The sequence below is a fragment of the Haematobia irritans genome, chromosome 4 (genome assembly GCF_050003625.1).
Source record: "Haematobia irritans isolate KBUSLIRL chromosome 4, ASM5000362v1, whole genome shotgun sequence".
NCBI classification, from domain to species: Eukaryota; Metazoa; Arthropoda; class Insecta; order Diptera; family Muscidae; genus Haematobia; species Haematobia irritans.
The window spans coordinates 19,323,635-19,349,463 of NC_134400.1; the positions used below are offsets into that span (position 1 = coordinate 19,323,635).

The 25,829-nt window shown below is 26.8% G+C and overlaps 1 protein-coding gene across 1 annotated transcript; it reads right to left on the reverse strand.

The window, feature by feature from the left end:
• Positions 1-758: 758 nt before the first annotated feature.
• atk (artichoke) lies at positions 759-24,193 on the reverse strand. The gene is made up of 5 exons (XM_075306009.1): positions 23,465-24,193; positions 12,952-13,226; positions 6,608-9,101; positions 6,413-6,536; positions 759-2,903 (listed from the first exon to the last, which is right to left on the reverse strand). Exons 2-5 carry the CDS (start codon positions 13,137-13,139, stop codon positions 811-813), a joined length of 4,899 nt encoding a protein of 1,632 aa, XP_075162124.1. The 5' UTR covers positions 13,140-13,226; positions 23,465-24,193; the 3' UTR covers positions 759-810.
• Positions 24,194-25,829: the final 1,636 nt, after the last annotated feature.

A 25,829-nucleotide genomic window follows, 5' to 3' on the forward strand; every position in this document is an offset into this window, starting at 1 on the left:
GGGCAAAGCCCTATATTTATTTTTATAGAAAATTTTGTCAAATGTTATTTCTATAGAAAATTTTGTCAAAATGTTATATCTATAGAAAATTTGTTCAAAATTTTATTTCTATAGAAAATTTTGTCGAAATGTTATTTCTATAGAAAATTTGTTCAAAATTTTTTTTCTATTGAAAACTTTGTCAAAATTTTATTTCTATAGAAAATTTTGTCAAAATTTTATTTCTATAGAAAATTTTGTCAAAATTTTATTTTTATAGAAAATTTTTGAAAAATGGTATTTTTATAGAAAATTTTTGAAAACTTGTATTGCTATAGAAAATTTTGTCAAATTTTTATTTTTATATAAAATTTTGTCAAAACTTTCTATAGAAAATTTTATCAAAATTTTTAATTCTATAGAAAATGTTGTCAAAATTTTATTTCTCTTGAAAATTTTGTCAATATTTTATTTGTATAGAAAATTTTATCAAAATTTTATATCTATGGAAAATTTTGTAAAAAATTATATCTATAGAAAATTTTGTCAAAATTTTATTTCTATAGAAAATTTTGCCAAAATTTTATTTGTGTAGAAATTTTTGTTAATATTTTTTTTCTATAGAAAATTTTGTCTTATTATATTTAATAAACACACTTTTTACACTATATTCTCTATTTATTAGATTTCTGATACAATTATTACTAATTTAACAACAAAATATCTTAACTAAACAAATCACTCAACTTTATTGCCTCCCAAATAATACACATACACAATGTCGAAAACAATACAAATATTTCGAATATTAAATTTAAAATATTAAATTATCTAAACCATAATATAATAAGAGTATGCTTGTAGGAGCAGTGTGGTAAGAATCAATACAGCTGGACCACAATTTGTTGTTCCTCCCACAGCGTTAAGTTTAGTATCACTTGAGCTCTTCAATGAACTACTGGAGCCTGTATAAACGGACTTGGTCGAAGAAGCAATAGCTCTAGATTTTTTAAAACTTTCATAATACCAATCCATACCATCCTTACGATCTATACGATCAATACTACTGGGCTCGTCCCGTTTTTGGGCATTGGCTGTCAGTTGGGGTTCTTCCGTAGTAGTACGTTTTTGTGAAGATGTATTTGCAAGACTGGGCGTAGTTCTCTGGTATTCTTCGGCAGTGGGCAAGTTATGGTGGTGATGATGATTGAATGATGCTTGTGGTGTGAAAACTTTAGTTACTGTAGATCTAGCAGCTCCTCCAGGTCTGGGTAGATAGGGCAGAGGAGGTGGAGTTGTAGAACTTAATGGAATCGAGGTGGTTGTCCTGGGTGTTGTGGTTGTCGTTGTAGTTAAAGTCGTTAGATAATCGTTCGTTTCTTGAGATTCTCGTGGCTTTGGTGTTGTATGCTTCCACGATTGACGCTTGATTTGTTCCACCAATTCTTCAGGTGGTGGTATAAGCAAAATCGTTTCTGAAGTTGTTGTTTGTACAAATGGCGGAGGTTTCATCATGGTTACCGACTGAGCCTCCAAATCATCGTAAAACTCTGATTCGAAGGAATCATTTGTAATGGGCGATGGTGTGGGAGTCGACGGAGCCATTGTTGTTGTCCCACTTGTATGATATTTTCTCAGGGTGGACGTTGGATTATTTGTAGTCGTTTCTTCGACATCATGTTCGGTGACATAGTAAGTATGTGATTCTATCTCCTCTGCCGCAATGGACTCTGTAGTTGTACTCGTTCTTGTTGTTGTTGTTGGAATTCGATTTATTAAAGGCCCATCATAGTGGTTCTCTTGGATTTGATTTAATCGTTTTGCTTTATCAACTTTGGAAGACGAGGAAGCTAATACTTCAACGGTTCCTTTTCTTTTGGCTGGATCATGGACCGGTGTGAAACCACCTTTAATATGATCCGGTACTATTGGCTTAAATCCTCCCCTTTCCACACTTGATGGCAAACGAAATCCTGTTTTAAAAATACTCGAAGGATTTTCCGAGGAACTCGAGGAAGCTTCATCCGATGAAATCTCTGTAAAGCGTTTGCGTCCATTGATATCGAAATATTGAGGTTGCTTCTCATCCCCGCCATCACCATGTTTGTTTTTCAAATACTTCTCAAATTCGTCACTATTTGGTTGATACATACGCACCTTGCCATGGGATCCCGTATACATGCGGTGGGTGGCTGGCATTTCTGTTGTACTGGTAGAGGGACCACTACCGCTAGCACTGGTAATGTCAATCCCATGTTCACCTCTGTCCTTGCGTCCCCTTTCATTGGCCCCGAAAAATCTTCCTAAACTTAAACTTGGTATCGGATAGCCGAAAAAGGTGAAGGGTGAGGAATTGTATAAGCCCGGTTTCTTTTTAAAATAATTTGTATTCAAAATTGTTTTATTTAAATCCACATTGGTACTAACTGGCGTAGAATTGGCAGCCGCTGGTTTTTTGGGTGCATGCAGTATAGTATTGCTCGAGGATATATGGGAACCCAAAGCTGGATTGTCATGGCTAATAGCATGCTGAGATTGATGACTGAATGTTTCATTTGCTCCCGGAGGATAATCCACATATTGGTCATAAAAGAATTCACTTTCGCCGGCAAGTGGTCGTTCTGCTGGAGGCAATTCATATGCCTCACAATCGTCATTAAAATTGCCTTGTAAATCTCTTTGAAAGATATCGCCATGCTCATTAAGTAGAGGTAAATTATTAAGGCCAACTCCTCCATCAGGTTCACCGAAAGCACCTCCATTTCGTTGCTGATTATCGGATATGCTATTGCAGAGGTTCTTGTCTATTCGAGAGGTGCGTAATAATCTGCCATCCTGACATTTTGGTCCAGGATAAGGGAAGTTTGTCTCTTGTAACCAAACCGAAAGCCATTGCATCTCACAGGAACAATCGATGGGATTACCTGAAGGCAATAAGAAGAGAGAAAAAATTGAGCTTGAAATAATGTTTCATATTTTTAGTGCAACAGAATATGGGTGTGCTATAGAAAATTCATGACATCCAACATTTTGTCAACATTTTATTTCTATAGAAAATTTTGTTAAAATTTTTGTTTCTATAGAAAATTTTGTCAAAAATTTATTTCTATAGAAAATTTTGTCCAATTTTTATTCCTATAGAAAATTTTGTCAAAATTTTAGTTCTATAGAAAATTTTGTTAAAATTTTATTTCTATAGAATATTTTGTCAAAATTTTTGTTTTTATAGAAAATTTTGTTAAAATTTTTGTTTCTCTAGAAAATTTTGTCAAAATTTTTGTTTCTCTAGAAAATTTTGTCAAAATTTTATTTCCAAAGAAAAAATTTATCAAAATTTTATTTATGTTTGTTAAAATTTCATTTATGTTTGTTAACATTTTATTTCTACAGAAAATGTTTGCAAAATTTTATTTCTATAGAAATTTTTTTCTAATTTTTTAATCTATAGAAAATTTTTGCAAAATTTAATTTTTATAGAAAACTTTCTCAAAATATTGTTTCTCTAGAAACTTTTCAAAATGTATAAATCTATAGAAAACTTTGTCAATTTTTTTTCGTCTGTAGAAAATGTTGTCAAAATTTTATTTCTATAGAAAATTTTGTCAAAATTTTATTTCGATAGAAAATATTTGCAAAATTGTATTTCTGTAGAAAATGTTCTCAAAAATTTTAATTCTATAGAAAATTTTGTCCAAATTTTATTGCTATAGAAAATTTGGTCAAAATTTTATTTTTATAGAAAATTTTGTCAAAATTTTATTTCTATAGAAAATTTGTCAAAATTTTATTTCTATAGCAAATTTTTGCAAAATTTTATTTTATAAAAAATTTTATTTCGATAGAAAATTTTTGCAAAATTTTATTTCGATAGAAAATTTTTGCAAAATTGTATTTCTATAGAAAATGTTCTCAAAAATTTTAATTCTATAGAAAATTTTGTCCAAATTTTATTGCTATAGAAAATTTGGTCAAAATTTTATTTTTATAGAAAATTTTGTCAAAATTTTATTTCTATAGAAAATTTTGTCAAAATTTTATTTCTATAGAAAATTTTGTCAAAATTTTATTTTTATATATTATTTTATATATATTTTTCCAAAGAAAAAATTTGTCAACATTTTATTTATGTTTGTTAAAATTTTATTTATGTTTGTTAAAATTTTATTTCTACAGAAAATGTTTGCAAAATTTTATTTCTATAGAAATTTTTTTCTAATTTTTTAATCTATAGAAAATTTTTGCAAAATTTAATTTTTATAGAAAACTTTCTCAAAATATTGTTTCTCTAGAAACTTTTCAAAATTTATAAATCTATAGAAAACTTTGTCAATTTTTTTTCGTCTGTAGAAAATGTTGTCAAAATTTTATTTCTATAGAAAATTTTGTCAAAATTTTATTTCTATAGAAAATTTTGTCAAAATTTTATTTCGATAGAAAATTTTTGCAAAATTGTATTTCTATAGAAAATGTTCTCAAAAATTTTAATTCTATAGAAAATTTTGTCCAAATTTTATTGCTATAGAAAATTTGGTCAAAATTATATTTTTATAGAAAATTTTGTCAAAATTTTATTTCTATAGAAAATTTGTCAAAATTTTATTTCTATAGCAAATTTTTGCAAAATTTTATTTTATAAAAAATTTTATTTCGATAGAAAATTTTTGCAAAATTTTATTTCGATAGAAAATTTTTGCAAAATTGTATTTCTATAGAAAATGTTCTCAAAAATTTTAATTCTATAGAAAATTTTGTCCAAATTTTATTGCTATAGAAAATTTGGTCAAAATTTTATTTTTATAGAAAATTTTGTCAAAATTTTATTTCTATAGAAAATTTTGTCAAAATTTTATTTTTATATATTATTTTATATATATTTTTCCAAAGAAAAAATTTGTCAACATTTTATTTATGCTTGTTAAAATTTTATTTATGTTTGTTAAAATTTTATTTCTACAGAAAATGTTTGCAAAATTTTATTTCTATAGAAATTTTTTTCTAATTTTTTAATCTATAGAAAATTTTTGCAAAATTTAATTTTTATAGAAAACTTTCTCAAAATATTGTTTCTCTAGAAAGTTTTCAAAATATATAAATCTATAGAAAACTTTGTCAATTTTTTTTTCGTCTGTAGAAAATTTTGTCAAAATTTTATTTCTATAGAAAATGTTGTCAACATTTTATTTCTATAGAAAATTTTGTCAAAATTTTATTTCTGTAGAAAATTTTGTCAAAATTTTATTTTTATAGAAAATTTTGTCAAAATTTTATTTCTATAGAAAATTTTGTAAAAATTTTGTTTTTATAGAAAATTTTGTCAAAATTTTATTTTTATAGAAAATTTTGTCAAAATTTTATTTTTGCAAAATTGTATTTCTATAAATTTTTTTCAAAATTTTATTTTTATAGAAAATGTTATCAAAAATTTTAATTCTATAGAAAATTTTGTCAAAATATTTTTTCCAAAGAAAAAATTTGTCAAATTTTTATTTATGTTTGTTAAAATTTTATTTATGTTTGTTAAAATTTTATTTCTACAGAAAATGTTTGCAAAATTTTATTTCTATAGAAATTTGTTTCTAATTTTTTAATCTATAGAAAATTTTTGCAAAATTTAATTTTTTATAGAAAATTTTCTCAAAATATTGTTTCTTAGAAACTTGTCAAAATTTATGAATCTATAGAAAATTTTGTCAAAATTTTATTTCTATAGAAAATTTTGTCAAAATTTTATTTCTATAGAAAATTTTGTCAAAATTTTATTTTTATAGAAAATTTTGTCAAAATTTTATTTCTATAGTAAATTTTGTCAAAATTTTGTTTTTATAGAAAATTTTGTCAAAATTTTATTTTTATAGAAAATTTTGTCAACATTTTATTTTTGCAAAATTGTATTTCTATAAATTTTTTTCAAAATTTTATTTTTATAGAAAATGTTCTCAAAAATTTTAATTCTATAGAATATTTTATCAAAATTTTATTTCTATAGAAAATTTTGTCAAAATTTTTTTTCCAAAGAAAAAATTTGTCAAAATTTTATTATGTTTGTTAAAATTTTATTTATGTTTGTTAAAATTTTATTTCTACAGAAAATGTTTGCAAAATTTTATTTCTATAGAAATTTGTTTCTAATTTTTTAATCTATAGAAAATTTTTGCAAAATTTAATTTTTATAGAAAATTTTCTCAAAATATTGTTTCTTAGAAACTTGTCAAAATTTATAAATCTATAGAAAATTTTGTCAATTTTTTTTCGTCTGTAGAAAATTTTTGCAAAATTTTATTTCTATAAAAAATTTTGTCAAAATTTTATTTCTATAGAAAATTTGGTCAAAATATTATTTCTATAGAAAATTTTGTCAACTGTTTTATCGACAACCATTTACCTTGATTATAATTCCATCTATTTTACCAATTATAATATAATCTGTACTCACCATCCATGTCTATTATAGCAATGTTTCCTCTTAAATTTCTAAATGTTCTTTCCTTAATGGAACGCAAACGATTATTGCGCATTGAAAGGACTCTCAACCTAGGCATTGTCTCAAAAGGTGATCCCTATATATAAGAAAAGAAAAAGAACGTTAACTTGATTCCATATTGTTATCGACATTATGACATGCCCTTACCTGTATTCGACAAATTTCATTATTATCCATTTTCAATTCAACCAACCAATTAAGTAATTTGAGCGGCATTGTAGGCACTGTACGCACAGCATTGGTGGACAAATCCAGAACCTCTAAATTTCGCATGCTTCGCAAGCCAATATTTTCCATATTGCGAAAATGATTATTGGATAGATTTAGGAAAACCATTGAAGGCGAATTAAAGAAACTCTCCGAGGAGATAAATCTTAAATTGTTATACTGAAAATGGGAAGCCAAAAGATTTGGCAAATCTTCAAAGACATGGTCCTTAAGTTCTGTCAGTTTGTTATCGGCCAAAACAAATTCTTGAAGTTCGGGTAAATTCTTCAAAGCTCCAGGCTCAACATGCTGTATCTCATTACTGGATAAATCCAAATATTGTAGCTTAAATAAGTTACGAAATGTGCCACGTCTAAGTTCGGTGATTAGATTATTCGATAGGCGTATTTCCACCACTTGGCGCCAGGCCGAAACAACCTCGGAATTTATATGGGTTATTTGATTGTAGCTCAAATCCACATCTTTCAAACTCATCAAATTTGCCAAACTTATGGACATATCGGTTAAGGCATTTGCCGAAAGATCAATATACTCTAGAGATTTTTGTGCGTCAAAAGCCAAAGCCGAAATGGATTTTATGCCATTGCGGGACAAATCCAATTGTTCCAATTTGGTATTGTTGGAGAAGAGATTATCGGTAATAGAGGACAATTTATTGGCATTCAAATTAAGATTTCTCAGCTCCGCGAGGGGAAGTAGAGCACGTTCATCAATAGCCATTAATTGATTTTCCTGCATATGTAATAGCTCCAAATGGAAAGAGCCTATGAAGACAGTATCATCCAAGCTACGCAAATGATTGTTGGCTAAACTCAATACTCGGAGTTGTGGTAAACCCTGGAAAGCATATTTCGGCAAATGTTCCAAACGATTCATACTCATATCAAGCATACGTAAGTTGGGTAAATTTAAAGATTTACTGGCTGGCAAATGGGCTATACGATTACCCCTTACCGATATGCGTTCGACAATTTTTGGTAAACCAGGTATCATTTCCAGCAGCTGATTGTAGCTAACATCGACCTCAAAGAGACGATCCAAATTTCGAAATGTTGCCGGGTGGATTATTTCCAATTCATTGATGGATATATTTAATGTTTCCAACATTGGATTATGAATATACGTGGTGGGATCTAATTTACTCAGACCATTTTCACTTAAATCCAGACGTCTTAACGAAGGCAAACCAGCCAATAGGAAAGAATCTACCCATTTGAAGTTATTCAAGGATAAATCCAAGCCTTTCAAACCCGGCAGATTCCAAAAAGGCATGGCTAAATCATGGGACAAGCTATTATTGCGCATGCGTAACTCTCGCAAGGCGGGCATAGCCATTAGAGCATCTCTTTCTATATTTCTTAGCTGGTTATTATTGATGTGTAACTGTTCCAAGGTTCCATGGCCTCGAAGAGCCCCATAATGTATGTCTCGTAGAAAATTATTGCTTATATCCAAAAACTTAAGGGCGGGCAAAGCTTCTAGCAATGATCTCAATTCGGATGTATCATCGATTTCATTATTATATATATACATAATTTCAACACCGGAACCGGAAGCCTGCATAAACGATTCCGGATGTATACGTTTGATGTGATTATTGTGCAGATATATTGTCTTCAGCATGGGTGTCCTTAGGAAGGCTCCATATTCGATTTCTGTTATACGATTATCATTCAAATGTAACTCACTGAGATGGGGTAAATCCACAAATGATCCATCCTCCACAATATTGATAATATTATGATCCAAACGCAATTTCTTCAAGTTCTCCAAATCCTTGACCACTCTGCCCACCATTCCAACATCGCTGATTTGATTATGCGATAATTTCAGACTTACTAAATTTGGTAGACGTGCCAAAGCCCTCAAATGGATCCAATTTATACCATTTCGACTTAAATCGATATTTTTCAAAGATATCAATCCATCGAATAGGCCCGATTCCAAACGATTAAGATTTTCTCCACCCGTTATATGGATGTTCTGTAATTTTGGCAAATGCCGAAACCAATGAGGCTGCAATTCCGTCAACGATCTACTCTGCACACTCAGATAGGTGAGACTTAGCAAGCCCGAGAAATCGGGCAAATGTTTTAGTTCATCACTTTGTATTGTTATAGCAACCATGTTGATCATGCCATTTAAACTTTCCACTGGAATACTGCGCAACTGTGGTTCCACTATATAAATTTCAACTAAACTATTCTCCAATTCATTCAGCCAACCATTGGATACACGTTCGATTATGTTGTATCTCAACATGAGACGGACAATTTGCAACGTTCCAAAGAAACGACCAGGCAACGCCGGTAATTGATTATTTTCCAATACCAGTTCATCTATAGGTCCTTTGATATTACGTTCGACAGCCTTTAGGCCATCCATAATTTGGGGTAAATTACTGTGCGAGCACCTGAAAGAGACAAGAGAAATGTGAGCGGAAAAAAATTGGGATTTGTATATTTTATGAAGGATGTAGGTAGTGAAAGAACTCCCAAAGAAAAAATAATTTAGCCCGGAAGAAATGAAATTTCAGTTTTTTTTAGACCAAACAATATCGAAGACAGGGAGGAAAACATTGTCTCTAGAAACTTTACCCAACGAAGAAAATAAACAGTTACCCTGTTTGACCTTGTAGCGTGATATGACCCCCGAATCTTCTGCTACCCATAAGAAAAGCATGATTTTTGGTAATGCGACAATGTTACGACTTTTGACATTTCCTCCCAATAAATCCCGGAATGCTCCTCTAGCGGAAATTTTTCATATGAAATGTGAAATTTGCAAAAATGTTTGAGAAACACTGTTATCGACCGTTTCTATTTTGTTTCCATAAGACTGGTATGCACTTCTAACGAAATTTTGTACAAATTTTTTTATAGAAATAAAATTTTGACAAAATTTTCTATAGAAATAAAATTTTGACAAAACTTTCTATAGAAATACATTTTTTACAAAATAAAATTTTGACAAAATTTTCAATAGAAATAAAATTTTTGCAACATGATCTATAGAAAATAAATTAAAAAAAAAATCTATAGATATAAAATTTTGACAAAATTTTAATTCTATAGAAAATGTTGTTTCTATTGAAAAATTTTCTCAAAATTTTATTTCTATAGAAAAGTTTGTCAAAATTTTATTTGAAAATGTTGTCATAACTTTATTTCTATTGAAAATTTTGTCCAAATTTTATTTCTATAGAAAGTTTTGTCAAAATTTTATTCCTATAGAAAATTTTGTCAAAGTTTTATTTCTAAAGAAAATGTTGTCATAATTTTATTTCTATAGAAAATGTTGTCATAATTTTATTTCTATAGAAAGTTTTGTCAAAATGTCATAATTTTCTATAGAACTAAAATTTAGAAATAAAATTAAAAATACAAATAAAATTTTAGCAAAATTATCGATGGAAATTAAATTTTGACAAAATTACCTAAAAATTAAAATTTTGACAAAATTGTATTTCTATAGAAATTTCTGTCAAAATTTTATTTCTATAAAAATTTTGTCAACATTTTATTTCTATAGAACATTTTGTCGAAATGTTATTTCTATAGAAAATTTTTGTCAAAATTTTATTTTTATAGAAAATTTTGTCCAAATTTTATTTTTATAGATAATTTGGTCAACATTTTATTTCTAAAGAAAATTTGTTAAAATTTTATTTGTCAAAATTTTATTTCTATAGAAAATTTGGTCAACATTTTAAATCTATGGAAAATTTTGTCAAAATTTTAATTCTATAGAAAATTTTGTTTCTATAGAAAAATTTTCTCAAAATTTTATTTCTATAGAAAAGTTTGTCAAAAAAATTTCATAAAATTTTGACAAAATTTTCTATAGAAATAAAATTTTGACAAAATTTTCTTTAGAAATAAAAGTTTGACAAAATTATCTATAGAAATAAAATTTTGACAAAATTTTCTTTAGAAATAAAACTTTGACAAAATTATCTATAGAAATAAAATTTTGACTAAATTTTCTATAGAAATAAAATTTTGACAAAACTTTCTATAGAAATAAAATTATGACAACATTTTCTATAGAAATAAAATTTTGACAAACTTTTCTTTAGAAATAAAACTTTGACAAAATTATCTATAGAAATAAAATTTTGACTAAATTTTCTTTAGAAATAAAACTTTGACAAAATTATCTATAGAAATAAAATTTTGACTAAATTTTCTATAGAAATAAAATTTTGACAAAACTTTCTATAGAAATAAAATTATGACAACATTTTCTATAGAAATAAAATTTTGACAAACTTTTCTATAGAAATAAAACTTTGACAAAATTTTCTATAGAAATAAAATGTTGACAAAATTTTCTATAGAAATAAATTTTTGACAAATCTTTCTATAGAAATAAAATTTGGACAAAATTTTCAATAGAAATAAAGTAATGACAACATTTTCTATAGAAATAAAATTTTGACACTTTTCTACAGAAATAAAATTTTGAGAAAATTTTTCTATAGAAACAAAATTTTCTATAGAATTAAAATTTTGACAAAATTTTCTATAGAAATAAAATTGTGACAAGTAAAATTTTAACAAATTTTCTTTAGAAATAAAATGTTGACCTAATTATCTATAAAGAAAAAATTTGGACAAAATTTTCTATAAAAATAAAATTTTGACAAAAATTTTCTATAGAAGTAACATTTCGACAAAATTTTCTATAGAAATAAAATGCTGACAAAATTTTTATAGAAATAAAATTTTGACAAAAATTTCTATAGAAATACAACTTTGTCAAAATTTTAATTTTATAGGTAATTTTGTCAAAATTTTATTTCTATCGATAATTTTGCTAAAATTTTAATTGTATAGAAAAGTTTGTCAAAATGTTATTTCTATAGAAAAATTTTGTCAAAATTTTATTTCTAAATTTTAGTTCTACACACAAAAAATTTTTTCTGGTTCAATCACGAAATTAATTGATCCAATTAATTTTTTAATTGAAATGTCTTCAATCACAGAAATGATAGTATCAATTAAAAAATTAATTGAAGGTCAATTAAAAAATTAATTGATCCAATTAAAAAATTATTTGATACTATTAATTTTTGTTTCAATTAAAAAATTTGTTGAATCAATTAAATTTTTAATTGAATATTTTTTAAAACTCAATTAAAATTTTAATTGGAAAATTTTTCGTGAAATTTTTTTCTGTGTATAGAAAATTATGACAAAATTTTATCAACATTTTATTTCTATAGAAAATTTTGTCAACATTTCATTTCTATAGAAAATTTTTTGTCAACATTTTATTTCTATAGAAAACTTTTTGTCAAAATTTTATTTCTATAGAAAGTCTTGTCAAAATTTTATTTCTATAGAAAGTCTTGTCAAAATTTTATTTCTATAGAAAATTTTGTGAAAATTTTATTTCTATAGAAAATTTCGTCAAAATTTTATTTCTATAGAAAATTTTGTCAAAATTTTATTTCTATAGAAAATGTTGTCAAAATGTTATTTCTATAGAAAATTGTGGCATCGAGTACAATAAACAAAGATTTGTTAGCCTTTAAGGAGACAACTTTACAAAGAACGTTTCAGGAGAATTTTTATTGACGCATTACCTTAAAAGAATATGGTCCTATGTACTCAAAAAAAAAAGTTTACTTGGATCCAAAGATTTTGACCTTCCCTTAAGGATTTTGGTATTGATTCCCAGCCAAAGATGCGGCTTCTTTAAAATAAAGAAATTTTTTAGCGACCTATCTGGCTTTAAATCTAGGACCAATAAAATTAAAATTAGGGTACAGATCTCATTTATCAAATTTTCATTCTCTTTTCGAGGTTTATTAATAAAGGTAGTCACATAAATCCAAATCCTGCAAAGTAAAAAATGTTTTCCTAATTCCAAAAAAAAAAAACTTTAAACGAAAAACGCTAAATCCTCAAAATAAGTCTTAGCCTATATTTGAAGCGTTTTTATCTTAAATCTAATGTTTCAATATTTCAGTTAATTTAAGGACAATTTCTTTAAATCAAAAATGTGTTTCTTTACTTTAAGGAAAATTAGCCTTAGTTCAAAGACATGCGATTTTAATGGAGGGATGCAAATTTACAAAATTTGTGTCCTAAATTTAATGCAAAAAAATTTTGAAGCAAAGATTACAAACTTTACTTTAATTAAAATTTCATTATTGTAAAGAAATTTGTCCTATTTTGTAAATTTCGCATCCTAAAATTTAGGTTGCGTAATATCTAATATCACGTCAATATTTTTTTCAGTGTGTGTTCACTTACCATATTTGTATTTCTTTGCCTCGTAACGAACATCGACAGGGCAATATGGCTTCAGATGGCGGGCAACCTTCGGCCCTTACACTTACTATTAGATAACACAGCAGCCAACAATGAAATAAATAAATACACCAATTCCGCCATGGACCATTTGCCCTTAACGAAAGGCAGCTATAGCGTCTCTTTTTCATCTTAATCCAAATCTAGTCTATGCTAAAAACTCCAAGACATTGGGAGGTATTAGCATGGAATTAATACAAATCTCGAGCATTGTTTATCTGAAAATTTAAAAAAAAACGTTATACTTTACATTGGTATGGAGTAAAATTTTGCAATATTCATGAATGATTAAGAAATAGTACTAGTGTGTTATCACTCGTTGGGGTATGAATATGGAAAACACTATCCAGTGTCATTGAACAAACCACCATCTGTTTTGAAAGAAGTTGAGCTAGCGTTGTTGGCGGCACGCTTCATAAAATTTGCTCGATGTTTAACTTGCACAATTGTGTGCCAAGGAAGCAGTTACAAATACATGCTTATACTGCGATTTGTATGATCATGGCTAAATGGATATAATGATGAAATTTTAGGTTATATTAGTGGTAGAGTTAGCGATTCCATGACTGAAAACGGAAGCTCTACTCTTTATAACATAAGAAACTTTAAAGATGGTTTTATTTTTGAAAGTAATTTGTTTAGCTTGAAACTTTGTATTGTTCTGGGATTCTAAATTGCTTGTAAGCAAAACTGCCTTATTGGTATGCAACAGGAATTTTCATAAAAGGCTTAGAGCATGAACACAATCTTTGGAACCGGACATACTTTTTTTCTATGTAGAAATCTTGATGTTTTGGTAGATTTTCTATAGAAATAAAGCTTTGACAAAAATTTGACATAATTTTCTATAGAAATAAAATTTTGACAAAATTTTCTATAGAAATAAAATTTTGACAAAATTTTCTATAGAAATAAAATTTTGACAAAATTTTCTATAGAAATAAAATTTTGACAAAATTTTCTATAGAAATACAATTTTGACAAGACTTTCTATAGAAATAAAATTTTGACAAGACTTTCTATAGAAATAAAATGTTGACAAGACTTTCTATAGAAATAAAATTTTGACAAAAAGTTTTCTATAGAAATAAAATGTTGACAAAAAATGTTCTATAGAAATAAAATGTTGACAAAATTTTCTATAGAAATAAAATTTTGACAAAATGTTCTATAGAAATAAAATTATTTTCTATGGAAATAAAATTTTGACAAAATTTTGTATAGAAATAAAATTTTGACAAAATTTTCTATAGCAATAAAATTTGACATAATTTTCTATAAAAATAAAATTTTGACAACATTTTCTATAGAAATACAATTATTTTCAATGGAAATAAAATTTTGACAAAATTTTCTATAGAAATAAAATTTGACATAATTTTCTATAAAAATAAAATTTTGACAAAATTTTCTATAGAAATACAATTATTTTCAATGGAAATAAAATTTTGACAAATTTTGTATAGAAATAAAATTTTGACAAAATTTTCTATAGAAATAAAATTTGGCATAATTTTCTATAAAATTAAAATTTTGGCAACATTTTCTATAGAAATAAAATTTTGACAAAATTTTCCATAGAAATAAAATTTGACATATTTTTCTATAAAAATAAAATTTTGACAAAATTTTCTATAGAAATACAATTATCTTCAATGGAAATAAAATTTTGACAAAATTTTGTATAGAAAATAATTTTGACAAATTATTTTATAGAAATGACATTTTGGCAAAATTTTGTATAGAAAAGAATGTTGACAAAATTTTTTATAGAAATAAAATTTTCAATGGAAATAAAATTGTGACAAAATTTTCTATAGAAATAAAATTTGGCTTAATTTTCTATAAAAATAAAATTTTGACAAAATTTTTTATAGAAATACAATTATTTTCAATGGAAATAAAATTTTGACAAAATTTTCTATAGAAATAAAATTTTGACAAAATTTTCCATAGAAATAAAATTTGACATAATTTTCTATAAAATTAAAATTTTGACAACATTTTCTATAGAAATACTATTATTTTCAATGGAAATAAAATTTTTATAGAATTTTGTATAGAAAATAATTTTGACATAATTTTATATAGAAATAAAATTTTGACATAATTTTCTATAGAAATAAAATTTTGACAAAATTTTCTATAGAAATAAAATGTTGACAAAATTTTCTATAGAAATAAAATTAAGACAAAATTTTTTATAGAAATGCAATTATTTTCAATGGAAATAAAATTTTGACAAATTTTGTAAAGAAATAAAATTTTGACAAAATTTTCTATAGAAATCAAATTTGACATAATTTTCTATAAAAATAAAAATTCGAAAAAATTTTCTATAGAAATACAATTATTTTCAATGGAAATAAAATTTTGACAAAATTTTCTATAGAAATAAAATTTCGTTTTGTTTTGTTATTGTTGGTTTTGTTCTTTAAGCATTGTTGTTGTTTTTTATTGCAGCTTATTTGTTTCGAATTTATTTCGGCATAAGTCGGCTATCAATGTAAAACCTTTTTTCGGAGGGTTCAAGTGTGGTTTTTGATGGGTTTAATAAACTGCCTGAATTTATTCTGATAATTGGTTGATAGTTTTGCTGCTGATGAGGAATGTGGTAATTCCGAAACGTGTGTCCATCCAACCATCTTGCAGTCTATAGGGCTTTGCCCAAATAAATATGACAAACATTCTTTTCATCTGTTGGTTAAGCTACACTTGTAGTTTAGTCAATGTATGGTTTTATGCTGAAATAAAAAAACACAACAACAAATAAAATTTTGACAAAATTTTCTATAGAAATAAAATTATGACAAAATTTTCTATGGAAATAATATTTTGATAACATTCTCTATAGAAATAAAATTTTGACAAATTATTTTATAGAAATAAAATTATGACACAATTTTCTATAGAAATAAAATTTTGATTTATTTTTCTATAGAAATAAAATTTTGACAAAATTTTCTATAGAAATAAAATTTTGACAAAATTTTCTATAGAAATAAAATTTTGACAACAATTTCTATAGAAAAAAAATTATTTTCAATGGAAACAAAATTTTGACAAAATTTTCTATAGAAATAAAATTTTGACAAAATTTTCTATAGAAATAAAATTTTGACATAATTTTCTATAGAAATAAAATTTTGACAAAATTTTCTATAGAAATAAAATTTGACATAATTTTCTATAAAAATAAAATTTTGACAAAATTTTCTATAGAAATACAATTATTTTCAATGGAAATAAAATTTTGACAAAATTTTCTATAGAAATAAAATTTGACATAATTTTCTACAAAATTAAAATTTTGACAAAATTTTCTATACAAATACAATTATTTTCAATGGAAATAAAATTTTGACAAAGTTTGTATAGAAAAGAATTTTGACAAATTTTTTTATAGAAATGAAATTTTGGCAAAATTTTGTATAGAAAAGAATTTTGACAAAATTTTTTTTAGAAATAAAATTTTGACAAAATTTTCGATAGAAATAAAATTTTGACTTATTTTTCTATAGAAATAAAATTTTGACATAATTTTCCATACAAGTAAAATTTTGACAAAATTTTCTATAGAAATAAAATTTTGACAAAATTTTGTATGGAAATAAAATTTTGGCAAAATTTTGTATAGAAATAAAATTTTGACCAAATTTTCCATAGACATAAAATTTTGTCATAATTTTCTATAGAAATAAAATTTTGACAAAATTTTCTATAGAAATAAAATTTGGACAAAATTTTCTATAGAAATAAAATTTTGATAAAATTTTCTATAGAAATAAAATTTTGAAAAAATAAGATTTTTTGTTTGGTAGTTTGTTCATTGCTGAAAAACTTATTGGCGTTCGGTCGAAACTGGAGGGGAACCAACGAACTTATGTATGCAAGACGGACATGTGAACCATTGCAGCACGGTGTCTCCATGATTGGTGCATGCAGCTCTAAAGAAAAATTCCTGATATGTGCCGATAATGCAGTTAGAACATGTTTTGCCTTTAAATATGATATGTAACTCTAGCGAAATTCCTGCTACCCATGATATAACATATTGTTAACATTTTCTTCGGCAAGAAATACATAACAAACCTGCGTTATTGACATACAACAGGAATTTTGCCAACAGCTATTTGCCCAGATTATGCGAAAAATCCATATCTTACATGTAACATGCAGTTCTGTCATGTTTTCCATATAGTATGATACGTTCGTACCTCTAGCGAAATTTTCTGCTACCCATAAGAAATAGATTGTTATTGCGATAATGTTATCGATCGTTAACATTTTCTTTCATACACAATTACATGGCAAATTTGCGTTGTTGGCATGCATTTTTACAAGAGCTGCTTGCTACGCTTATGGAAGCAAAATGTAAATAATCGATAACAATGTGAATGCAAATATACCAATTCATTTCTTAGGGGTAGCAGACCTTTTTTATTTCCCACATTTGGAGCAAATTTAATCAAAAAACTACAATACAAAAAATCTTATTTTGTCAAAATTTTATTTCTATAAAAATGTTGTCAATATTTTATTTCTATAGAAAATTTTGTGAAAAGTTTAATTCTATAGAAGGTTTTGTGATTTTTTTTTCTATAGAAAATTTTGTCAAAGTTTATTTCTATAGAAAAATTTGTCAAAATTTTATTTCTATAGAAAATTTTGTCGACTATCAAACCTTTTTTCGGAAGTTTCAAGTGTAGTTCACTTTGGGTTGAGTGAATTACCCGAATTTATTCTGATAATTGGTTGATAGTTTTGCTGCAAGTAGAGGATGCTGATGAGAAATGTGGTAATTCCGAAACGTGCGTCCATCCATCCAGTCTATAGGGCTTTGCCCAGATAAATTTGACAAGCATACTTTTCCTCTGTTGGTTAAGCTACACTTGTAGTTTAGTCAATGCATGGTTTTAAGCTGAAATCGAAAACAACAAAATTTTATTTCTATAGAAATTTTTGTCAAAAATTTTATTTCTATAGAAAATTTTGTCAAAATTTTATGTTTATAGAAAATTTTGTCAAAATTTTTTTTTCTATAGAAAATTTTGTCAAAATTTTATTTCTATAGAAAATTTTGTCAAAATTTTATTTCTATAGAAAATTTTGTCAAAATTTTATTTATACAGAAATTTTTGTCAACATTTTATTTATATAGAACATTTTGTCATATTTTTATTTATATAGAAAATTTTGTCAAAATTTTATTTGCATAGAAAATTTTGTCAAAATCTTTTATGAACGAAAATGTGTTCATAAAAAATTAAAAAATCAAAAATGTTACCTTGTGTAAACGCAGATTTTGTAATTCGCCTTAATAAGCCTATATTTTTTGAATGTACCTAAAATTCAGTGTTTATATGGCGTTTGTCTTAATTTTTGAAATCGATAATATGTAATGGTGTTGGATTTGAATGGATGTATAGTGCTTTCAAATAACTGTGACTAAAAACAAGCGTTAAAGGTACTTTCGTAAAATTTACAGCCACATTAAGAAACCCCTAAACAATGCTTTGGTATTGGTAACAATTGTACACACGCACACACACATGCATGCCATTATCATCTTAATCGACATGAAGTTCCGTTCTTTGTACCGAATATGAGCCACAATTTTCAAAATGTGCACGATTGCATCTAACGAACCTTGAAATTATCTTCATATTGTTGAATGCCGTCGTCGTCGTCAAAAGTCTCCTCCAAGAAATGATCTTGAGTAGATTTTGTGACGCACGAAGGTAATTTTGTTGTGTGTTTAAAGAATTTCACATTTTAATGGACTAATTGTGGGGTGGAGGGACTCTTTTTGTTCCATATCTCTTGTAGCGCATCTAAACGTTTTGCCATTTTTAAATTTGGGACAAATATAAGGTTTTTTCTCATTGTATGTCACTATGATGATAGATGCCACAGCGAAGGAAATTAACAAAAATAAAATTAAAATTTTCAAAGTAAGTTGTTTTTGAAGGTTTTTAGAGAACTATTTTATTTTATGGTGATTATTATGTTTTAGTTAAAATTTCCTTAAAATGAGAAAGTTTCCATGTTCTGCAATTATATATTGTTTTATTTATTTATTTAAAAAAATATTTAAGCGCTAGCAACTGAAGCTATCGGCTTATAAATGTTTTGTAATTTTTTAAAATTTGGGTCGAATTATTCCAATTAGTCAAAATATCAGAATCAACAGTTCTTTATGGCCCCCCTTTTCTAACCTATATTGTGCAACGTGTATACGTTTTATATGAAATCTTGACTATTTCTATCTATATCTACCTATATATATCTATATCTACCATACATCTATCAAATTTAAAAATAAAAATATTTCGAAGTTTTGATCATACTTTTGTCAAAATGTTATTTCTATAGAAAATTTTGTCAAATTTAACAGAAAATTTTGTAAAAAATTTATTTGTATTGAAAATTTTGTCATAATTTTATTTCAATAGAAAATTTTGTCAAAATGTTATTTATTATTTCTATAGAAAATTTTCTTATCAATTTATTTCTATAGAACATTTTCTTATCATTTTATTTCTATGGAAATTTTATTTCTACAGAAAATTTTGTCAAAAAAAAAATTTTTTTTAATCAAAACTTCAAAATATTTATTTTGAAGTTTTGATAATACTTTTGTATAAATGTTATTTCTATAGAACGGTTTATATTTCCATAGAAAATTTTGTAAAAGTTTTATATCTATAGAAAATTTTGTCATAATTTTATTTCAATAGAAAATTTTGTCAGAAAATGATATTTCTATAGCAAAATTTGTCAACATTTTGTTTCTATGGAAAATTTTGCAAAAATTTCATTTCTATGGAAAATTTTGTAAAAATTTTTTTTCTAAGGAAAATTTTTTCAAAATTTTATTTCTACAGAAAATTTTGTCAAAAAAAAATTAAAGAAAATTTTACCAAAAAATCTAACAAATTTAAAATGCATTATTTTGAAGTTTCTATAGAACATTTCAAATCAAGTTTATATTTCAATAGAAAATTTTGTAAAAATTTTATTTCTATAGAAAATTTTGTAAAAATTGTATTTCTATAATTTGTAAAAATTGTATATCTATTAAAAATTTTGTCATAACTTTATTTCAATATCGATGTATCAGGCTCACTTAGACTAAAGGGTGATACGGTAAAAATTTGGTCAAGGGAAAACGCTTGTAAATCGGTGAAATCGTTTATTTAAAAAAATCAAATTAAATTTATTTTTCAAGTTCAATTAGTATAAAATTCAGGAAAAATATTCAGTTAGGCTTTCGCTTTTCCAAATCTGAATTGCCGGGCCTCACGCTTGACCACGCCTGCCATCAGATTTTGTACAGCCACCTCTATAGAAAATTTTTTCATAATTTTATTTCAATAGAAAATTTTGTCAGAAAATGTTATTTCTATAGAAAAATTTGTCAACATTTTGTTTCTATGGAAAATTTTGCAAAAATTTCATTTCTATGGAAAATTTTGTAAAAATTTTTTTTCTAAGGAAAATTTTTTCAAAATTTTATTTCTACAGAAAATTTTGTCAAAAAAAAATTAAAGAAAATTTTACCAAAAAATCTAACAAATTTAAAATGCATTATTTTGAAGTTTCTATAGAACATTTCAAATCAAGTTTATATTTCAATAGAAAATTTTGTAAAAATTTTATTTCTATAGAAAATTTTGTAAAAATTGTATTTCTATAATTTGTAAAAATTGTATATCTATTAAAAATTTTGTCATAACTTTATTTCAATATCGATGTATCAGGCTCACTTAGACTAAAGGGTGATACGGTCAAAATTTGGTCAAGGGAAAACGCTTGTAAATCGGTGAAATCGTTTATATAAAAAAATCAAATTAAATTTATTTTTCAAGTTCAATTAGTATAAAATTCAGGAAAAATATTCAGTTAGGCTTTCGCTTTTCCAAATCTGAATTGCCGGGCCTCACGCTTGACCACGCCTGCCATCAGATTTTGTACAGCCACCTCTATAGAAAATTTTTTCATAATTTTATTTCAATAGAAAATTTTGTCAGAAAATGTTATTTCTATAGAAAAATTTGTCAACATTTTGTTTCTATGGAAAATTTTGCAAAAATTTCATTTCTATGGAAAATTTTGTAAAAATTTTTTTTCTAAGGAAAATTTTTTCAAAATTTTATTTCTACAGAAAATTTTGTCAAAAAAAAATTAAAGAAAATTTTACCAAAAAATCTAACAAATTTAAAATGCATTATTTTGAAGTTTCTATAGAACATTTCAAATCAAGTTTATATTTCAATAGAAAATTTTGTAAAAATTTTATTTCTATAGAAAATTTTGTAAAAATTGTATTTCTATAATTTGTAAAAATTGTATATCTATTAAAAATTTTGTCATAACTTTATTTCAATATCGATGTATCAGGCTCACTTAGACTAAAGGGTGATACGGTCAAAATTTGGTCAAGGGAAAACGCTTGTAAATCGGCGAAATCGTTTATTTAAAAAATCAAATTAAATTTATTTTTCAAGTTCAATTAGTATAAAATTCAGGAAAAATATTCAGTTAGGCTTTCGCTTTTCCAAATCTGAATTGCCGGGCCTCACGCTTGACCACGCCTGCCATCAGATTTTGTACAGCCACCTTGTCCACCTTCTTCGCCGCAGAAAGTCAGTTTGCCTTGAACTGCTGCTCGTCCTTAGCAGTTTTTTTGGTCTTCTTTAGGTTCCGCTTGACAATAGCCCAGTCTTTCTCAATTGGGCGGAGCTCTGGCGTGTTGGAAGGGTTCTTGTCATTGGGAACCACCTGTACGTTGTTGGCGGCGTACCACTCCATGGCCTTTTTACCGTAATGGCAAGATGCCAAATCCGGCCAAAACAGTACGGAACAACCGTGTTTCTTCAGGAAAGGCAGCAGACGTTTATTCAAACACTCTTTCACGTAAATTTCTTGGTTGACAGTCCCGGAAGCTATGAAAATGCTGCTTTTCAAGCCACAGGTACAGATGGCTTGCCAAACCAGATATTTCTTTGAGAACTTTGACAGTTTTATGCGCTTGAAAATATCTGCTACTTTTCCCCTTCCTTTTGCCGCATAAAACTCCTGTCCCGGAAGCTGCTTGTAGTCGGCTTTGACGTAGGTTTCGTCGTCCATTACAACACAGTCAAACTTCGTCAGCATCGTCGTGTACAGCCGCCGGTATCGCGCTTTGGCCGTCGTATTTTGTTTATCATCGCGATTTGGAGTCACTACCTTCTTGTAAGTCGATAGTCCGGCTCGTTTTTTGGCTCGATGCACGGTTGTAGACGATATACCCAGCTTATTTGCGGCATCTCGGAGAGAGAGGTTAGGGTTTCGCTTGAAACTACCGGCAACTCTCTTTGTCGTCTCAGCGGCTTCCGGTTTTCGATTTCCCCCCGATCCAGACTTCCTGGCTGTCGACAAACGTTCCCCAAACACTTTAATTATATTTGTAACGGTTGATTTGGCAACTTTTAGCGATTTTGCCAGCTTTGCGTGCGAGTAGCTCGGATTTTCGCGATACGCGAGCAAAATTTTGATACAAGAAGAGCAGCTTGCTTGGACGGCATTTTGACAACTGAAGAGTGAATTCCAAAATCAAAATAGGAGCAACATTCTACACAAAATGAGGGGTGTTCAGGTTTTTTAAATGCAAAATTGAAAGAAATACGTCAAGTTTATATTGACCAAATTTTCACAGTATCACCCTTTAATTGGAAATATTTTGGTGATATATATTTTTTTTTTGTTATAAAGTTATTTTTTTTTATGTATTTATTGATATAAATAATCTATTCGGTTATGATAAACATATAATGAAATAAAATATTCCAAAAAATCTATTCCGTCTTTGTTAGATTTTGTTTTTGAAAATTTCTTCAACACCAAAATAATAACTCAAAAAAAAAATCCATAACTCCAAAAATTAATTTATAAAAAAATTAATGCCACTATTGTACAGCTTAAAATTGAGTTAAATATAAGAAAAGATTTCGGTAATAGAAAAATATTTATTTAGGTTTTTGGTGTTTTTTTCGATCTTTATTTTCAAATAAAAAAATAATTATATTGCTTAATATACCAAGCACACAAACATTTTTTTTTCTAATTCAATCACGAAATTAATTGATCCAATTAATTTTTAATTGAAATGTCTTCAATCACAGAAATGATAGTATCAATTAAAAAATTAATTGAAGGTCAATTCAAAAGTTAATTGATCCAATTAAAGAATTAATTGATACTATTACTTTTGTGATTGATTTTTGTTTCAATTAAAAAATTTGTTGAATCAATTAAATTTTTAATTGAATATTTTTTAAAACTCAATTAAAATTTTAATTGCAAAATTAAATTTTTTTTTTTGAAATTTTTTTGTGTGTGGAAATGGTTTAGTGTTTTTGTATGTTCTTGTCAAAAAGCAATTAGCATTAAAGAAATTATTAGAAAAACTCACAATAAAAATAAACTTTATGTTCGTTAAAGTACTTTATTTTTTCACAAAAAATATTTCACTTGTTCACTGTGTATTATCCACATTTATAAAGTTATCATAACGTATCACTCATCATTCATATTGTATTTTATTATTATTTGGTATATTATATTTCTGTAGGGTTAGTGTAGGACATCGACTTGATATTAACTCAAAAAAACGAAAATGTTTTATGTCACTGTTGTTTTTTTAATATTCTCTCTCGTATTAAAAAAAAAAACACATATATTCCATATGTAATAAACATTTATGTTCTCTTTTTTTTTGTATCTTTTAAAATATTTTTTTTTTTATTTCACTTTATTTTCACATCTAAGGTATTTTTGTATTTATTACCACACCATATTTACAAAAAAATGAATTGCATGATGGCTTTGCGATTATTTTGCTTAAGTAAAAATAAAATAAACTTAAATTGGGTTAATTGTCAGTTTTGCTACATATTGCATAAATTTCATGCTTTAATTCATGAAAAAAAGTGAAAAAAAAAACAAAACAAAACATGTAACATATTCACTTTCATATATTCAGCACATAAATAAAAGAAGTCGAATTATTTGAATTACACGAAAAAAATCTAAATTATCCACAAAATGTCCTTTTTCCAAATAAATGATCCTTTCGCTGCTAAAAAATACACTTGGTTTAATTTATTCAATTTTATCCGAAAATTACAACCGTTACGTTCAAACTCTGCGTCCGTACTGTAGTAGGAATTCGAAAACTAAGCCCAATTATTACTCAAGAAAGCCATATCAAAACTTGAGGTTTTTTCTTATGGTGTTGGAAAAACACTTTAGTATTCCTTTGCGCCACCCCTCCCCTCCCCCCCCTTTTTCCATATGTCTATTTTTTAGCCACTCATTGGTATTATTTTTACGAAATATTTTCTTTATGTTTGAGACAACTTCCATAACATACGTTGGTTGGTACATGCATGGATGATGTTCAAAAAACTGGTGTTACGCTTGGCTTGTTTTGACTCAAAACCAACCGTTGGAAGTGTTACACGAGCCAAGATTTTAGCTAAATCGAAACCGACTAATAACACCTTGAATCGGTGTTACCATCACGTGGAAAAATAATAGCCTTTTCCCCCAATTAAAAGAACATGGTTATCGTCTAGAATAGAAAACAGATGTTGCAAAATATTCATCTCCAACTAAGAGGTACTTCAAAAAAATTTTTGAAAATAAAATTTTGACAAAATTTTCTATGGAAATGAAAAATGTTAAGTCCCCGGTCTAACAAAGAAAAACACATTTTTATACCCACCACCATAGAATGGTGACGGGGGTATAATAAGTTTGTCATTCCGTTTGTAACACATCGAAATATCGATTTCCGACTATATAAAGTATATATATTCTTGATCAGAGAGAAATTCTAAGACGATATAGCCATGTCCGTCTGTCTGTCTGTTGTAATCACGCTACAGTCTTCAATAATAAAGCAATCATGCTGAAATTTCGCACAAACTCGTCTTTTGTCTGCAGGCAGGTCAAGTTCGAAGATGGGCTATATCGGTCCAAGTTTTGATATAGCCCCCATATAAACCGACCTCCCGATTATATTTCTAGGGCTTCTAGAATCGATAGTTTCTATCCAATTCGCCTGAAATTGGAAATCTGGAGGTATTTTAGCACCATAAAGAGGTGTGCCAAAAAGGGTGACCATCGGTTGATGTTTAGGTATAGCCCCCATATAGACCGATTTCCCGATTTTATTTCTTGGGCTTCTAGAATCCGTAGGTATTATCCAATTTGCCTGAAATTGGAAATCTAGAGGTATTTTAGAACAATAAAGAGGTGTGCTAAAAATGGTGAGTATCGGTCCAGGTTTTGGTATATCCCCCATATAGACCGATCTCCCGATATGGGGTCTTGGGCTTATAGAATCCGTAGTTTTTATCAAATTTGCCTGAAATTGGAAATATAGAGGTATTTTAGAACAATAAAGAGGTGTGCCGAAAACGGTGAGTATCGGTCCATGTTTTGGTATAGCCCCTTATAGACCGATCTCCAGTTTTTACTTCTTGGGCGTCTACAACTTGTAGTTTTTATCCAATTTGCCTGAAATTAGAAATCAAGAGGTATTTTAAAACCCTAAAGAGGTGTGCTGAAAATGATGAGTATCGGTCCATGTTTTGGTATAGCCCCCATATAGACCGATCTCCAGATTTTATTCTTGGGCTTATAGAAACCGTAGTTTTTATCCAACTTGCCTCAAATTGGAAATCTAGAGGCATTTTAGGGCCGATCGATTTCCGACTATATAAAGTATATATATTCTTGATCAGGGAGAAATTCTAAGACGATATAGCCAT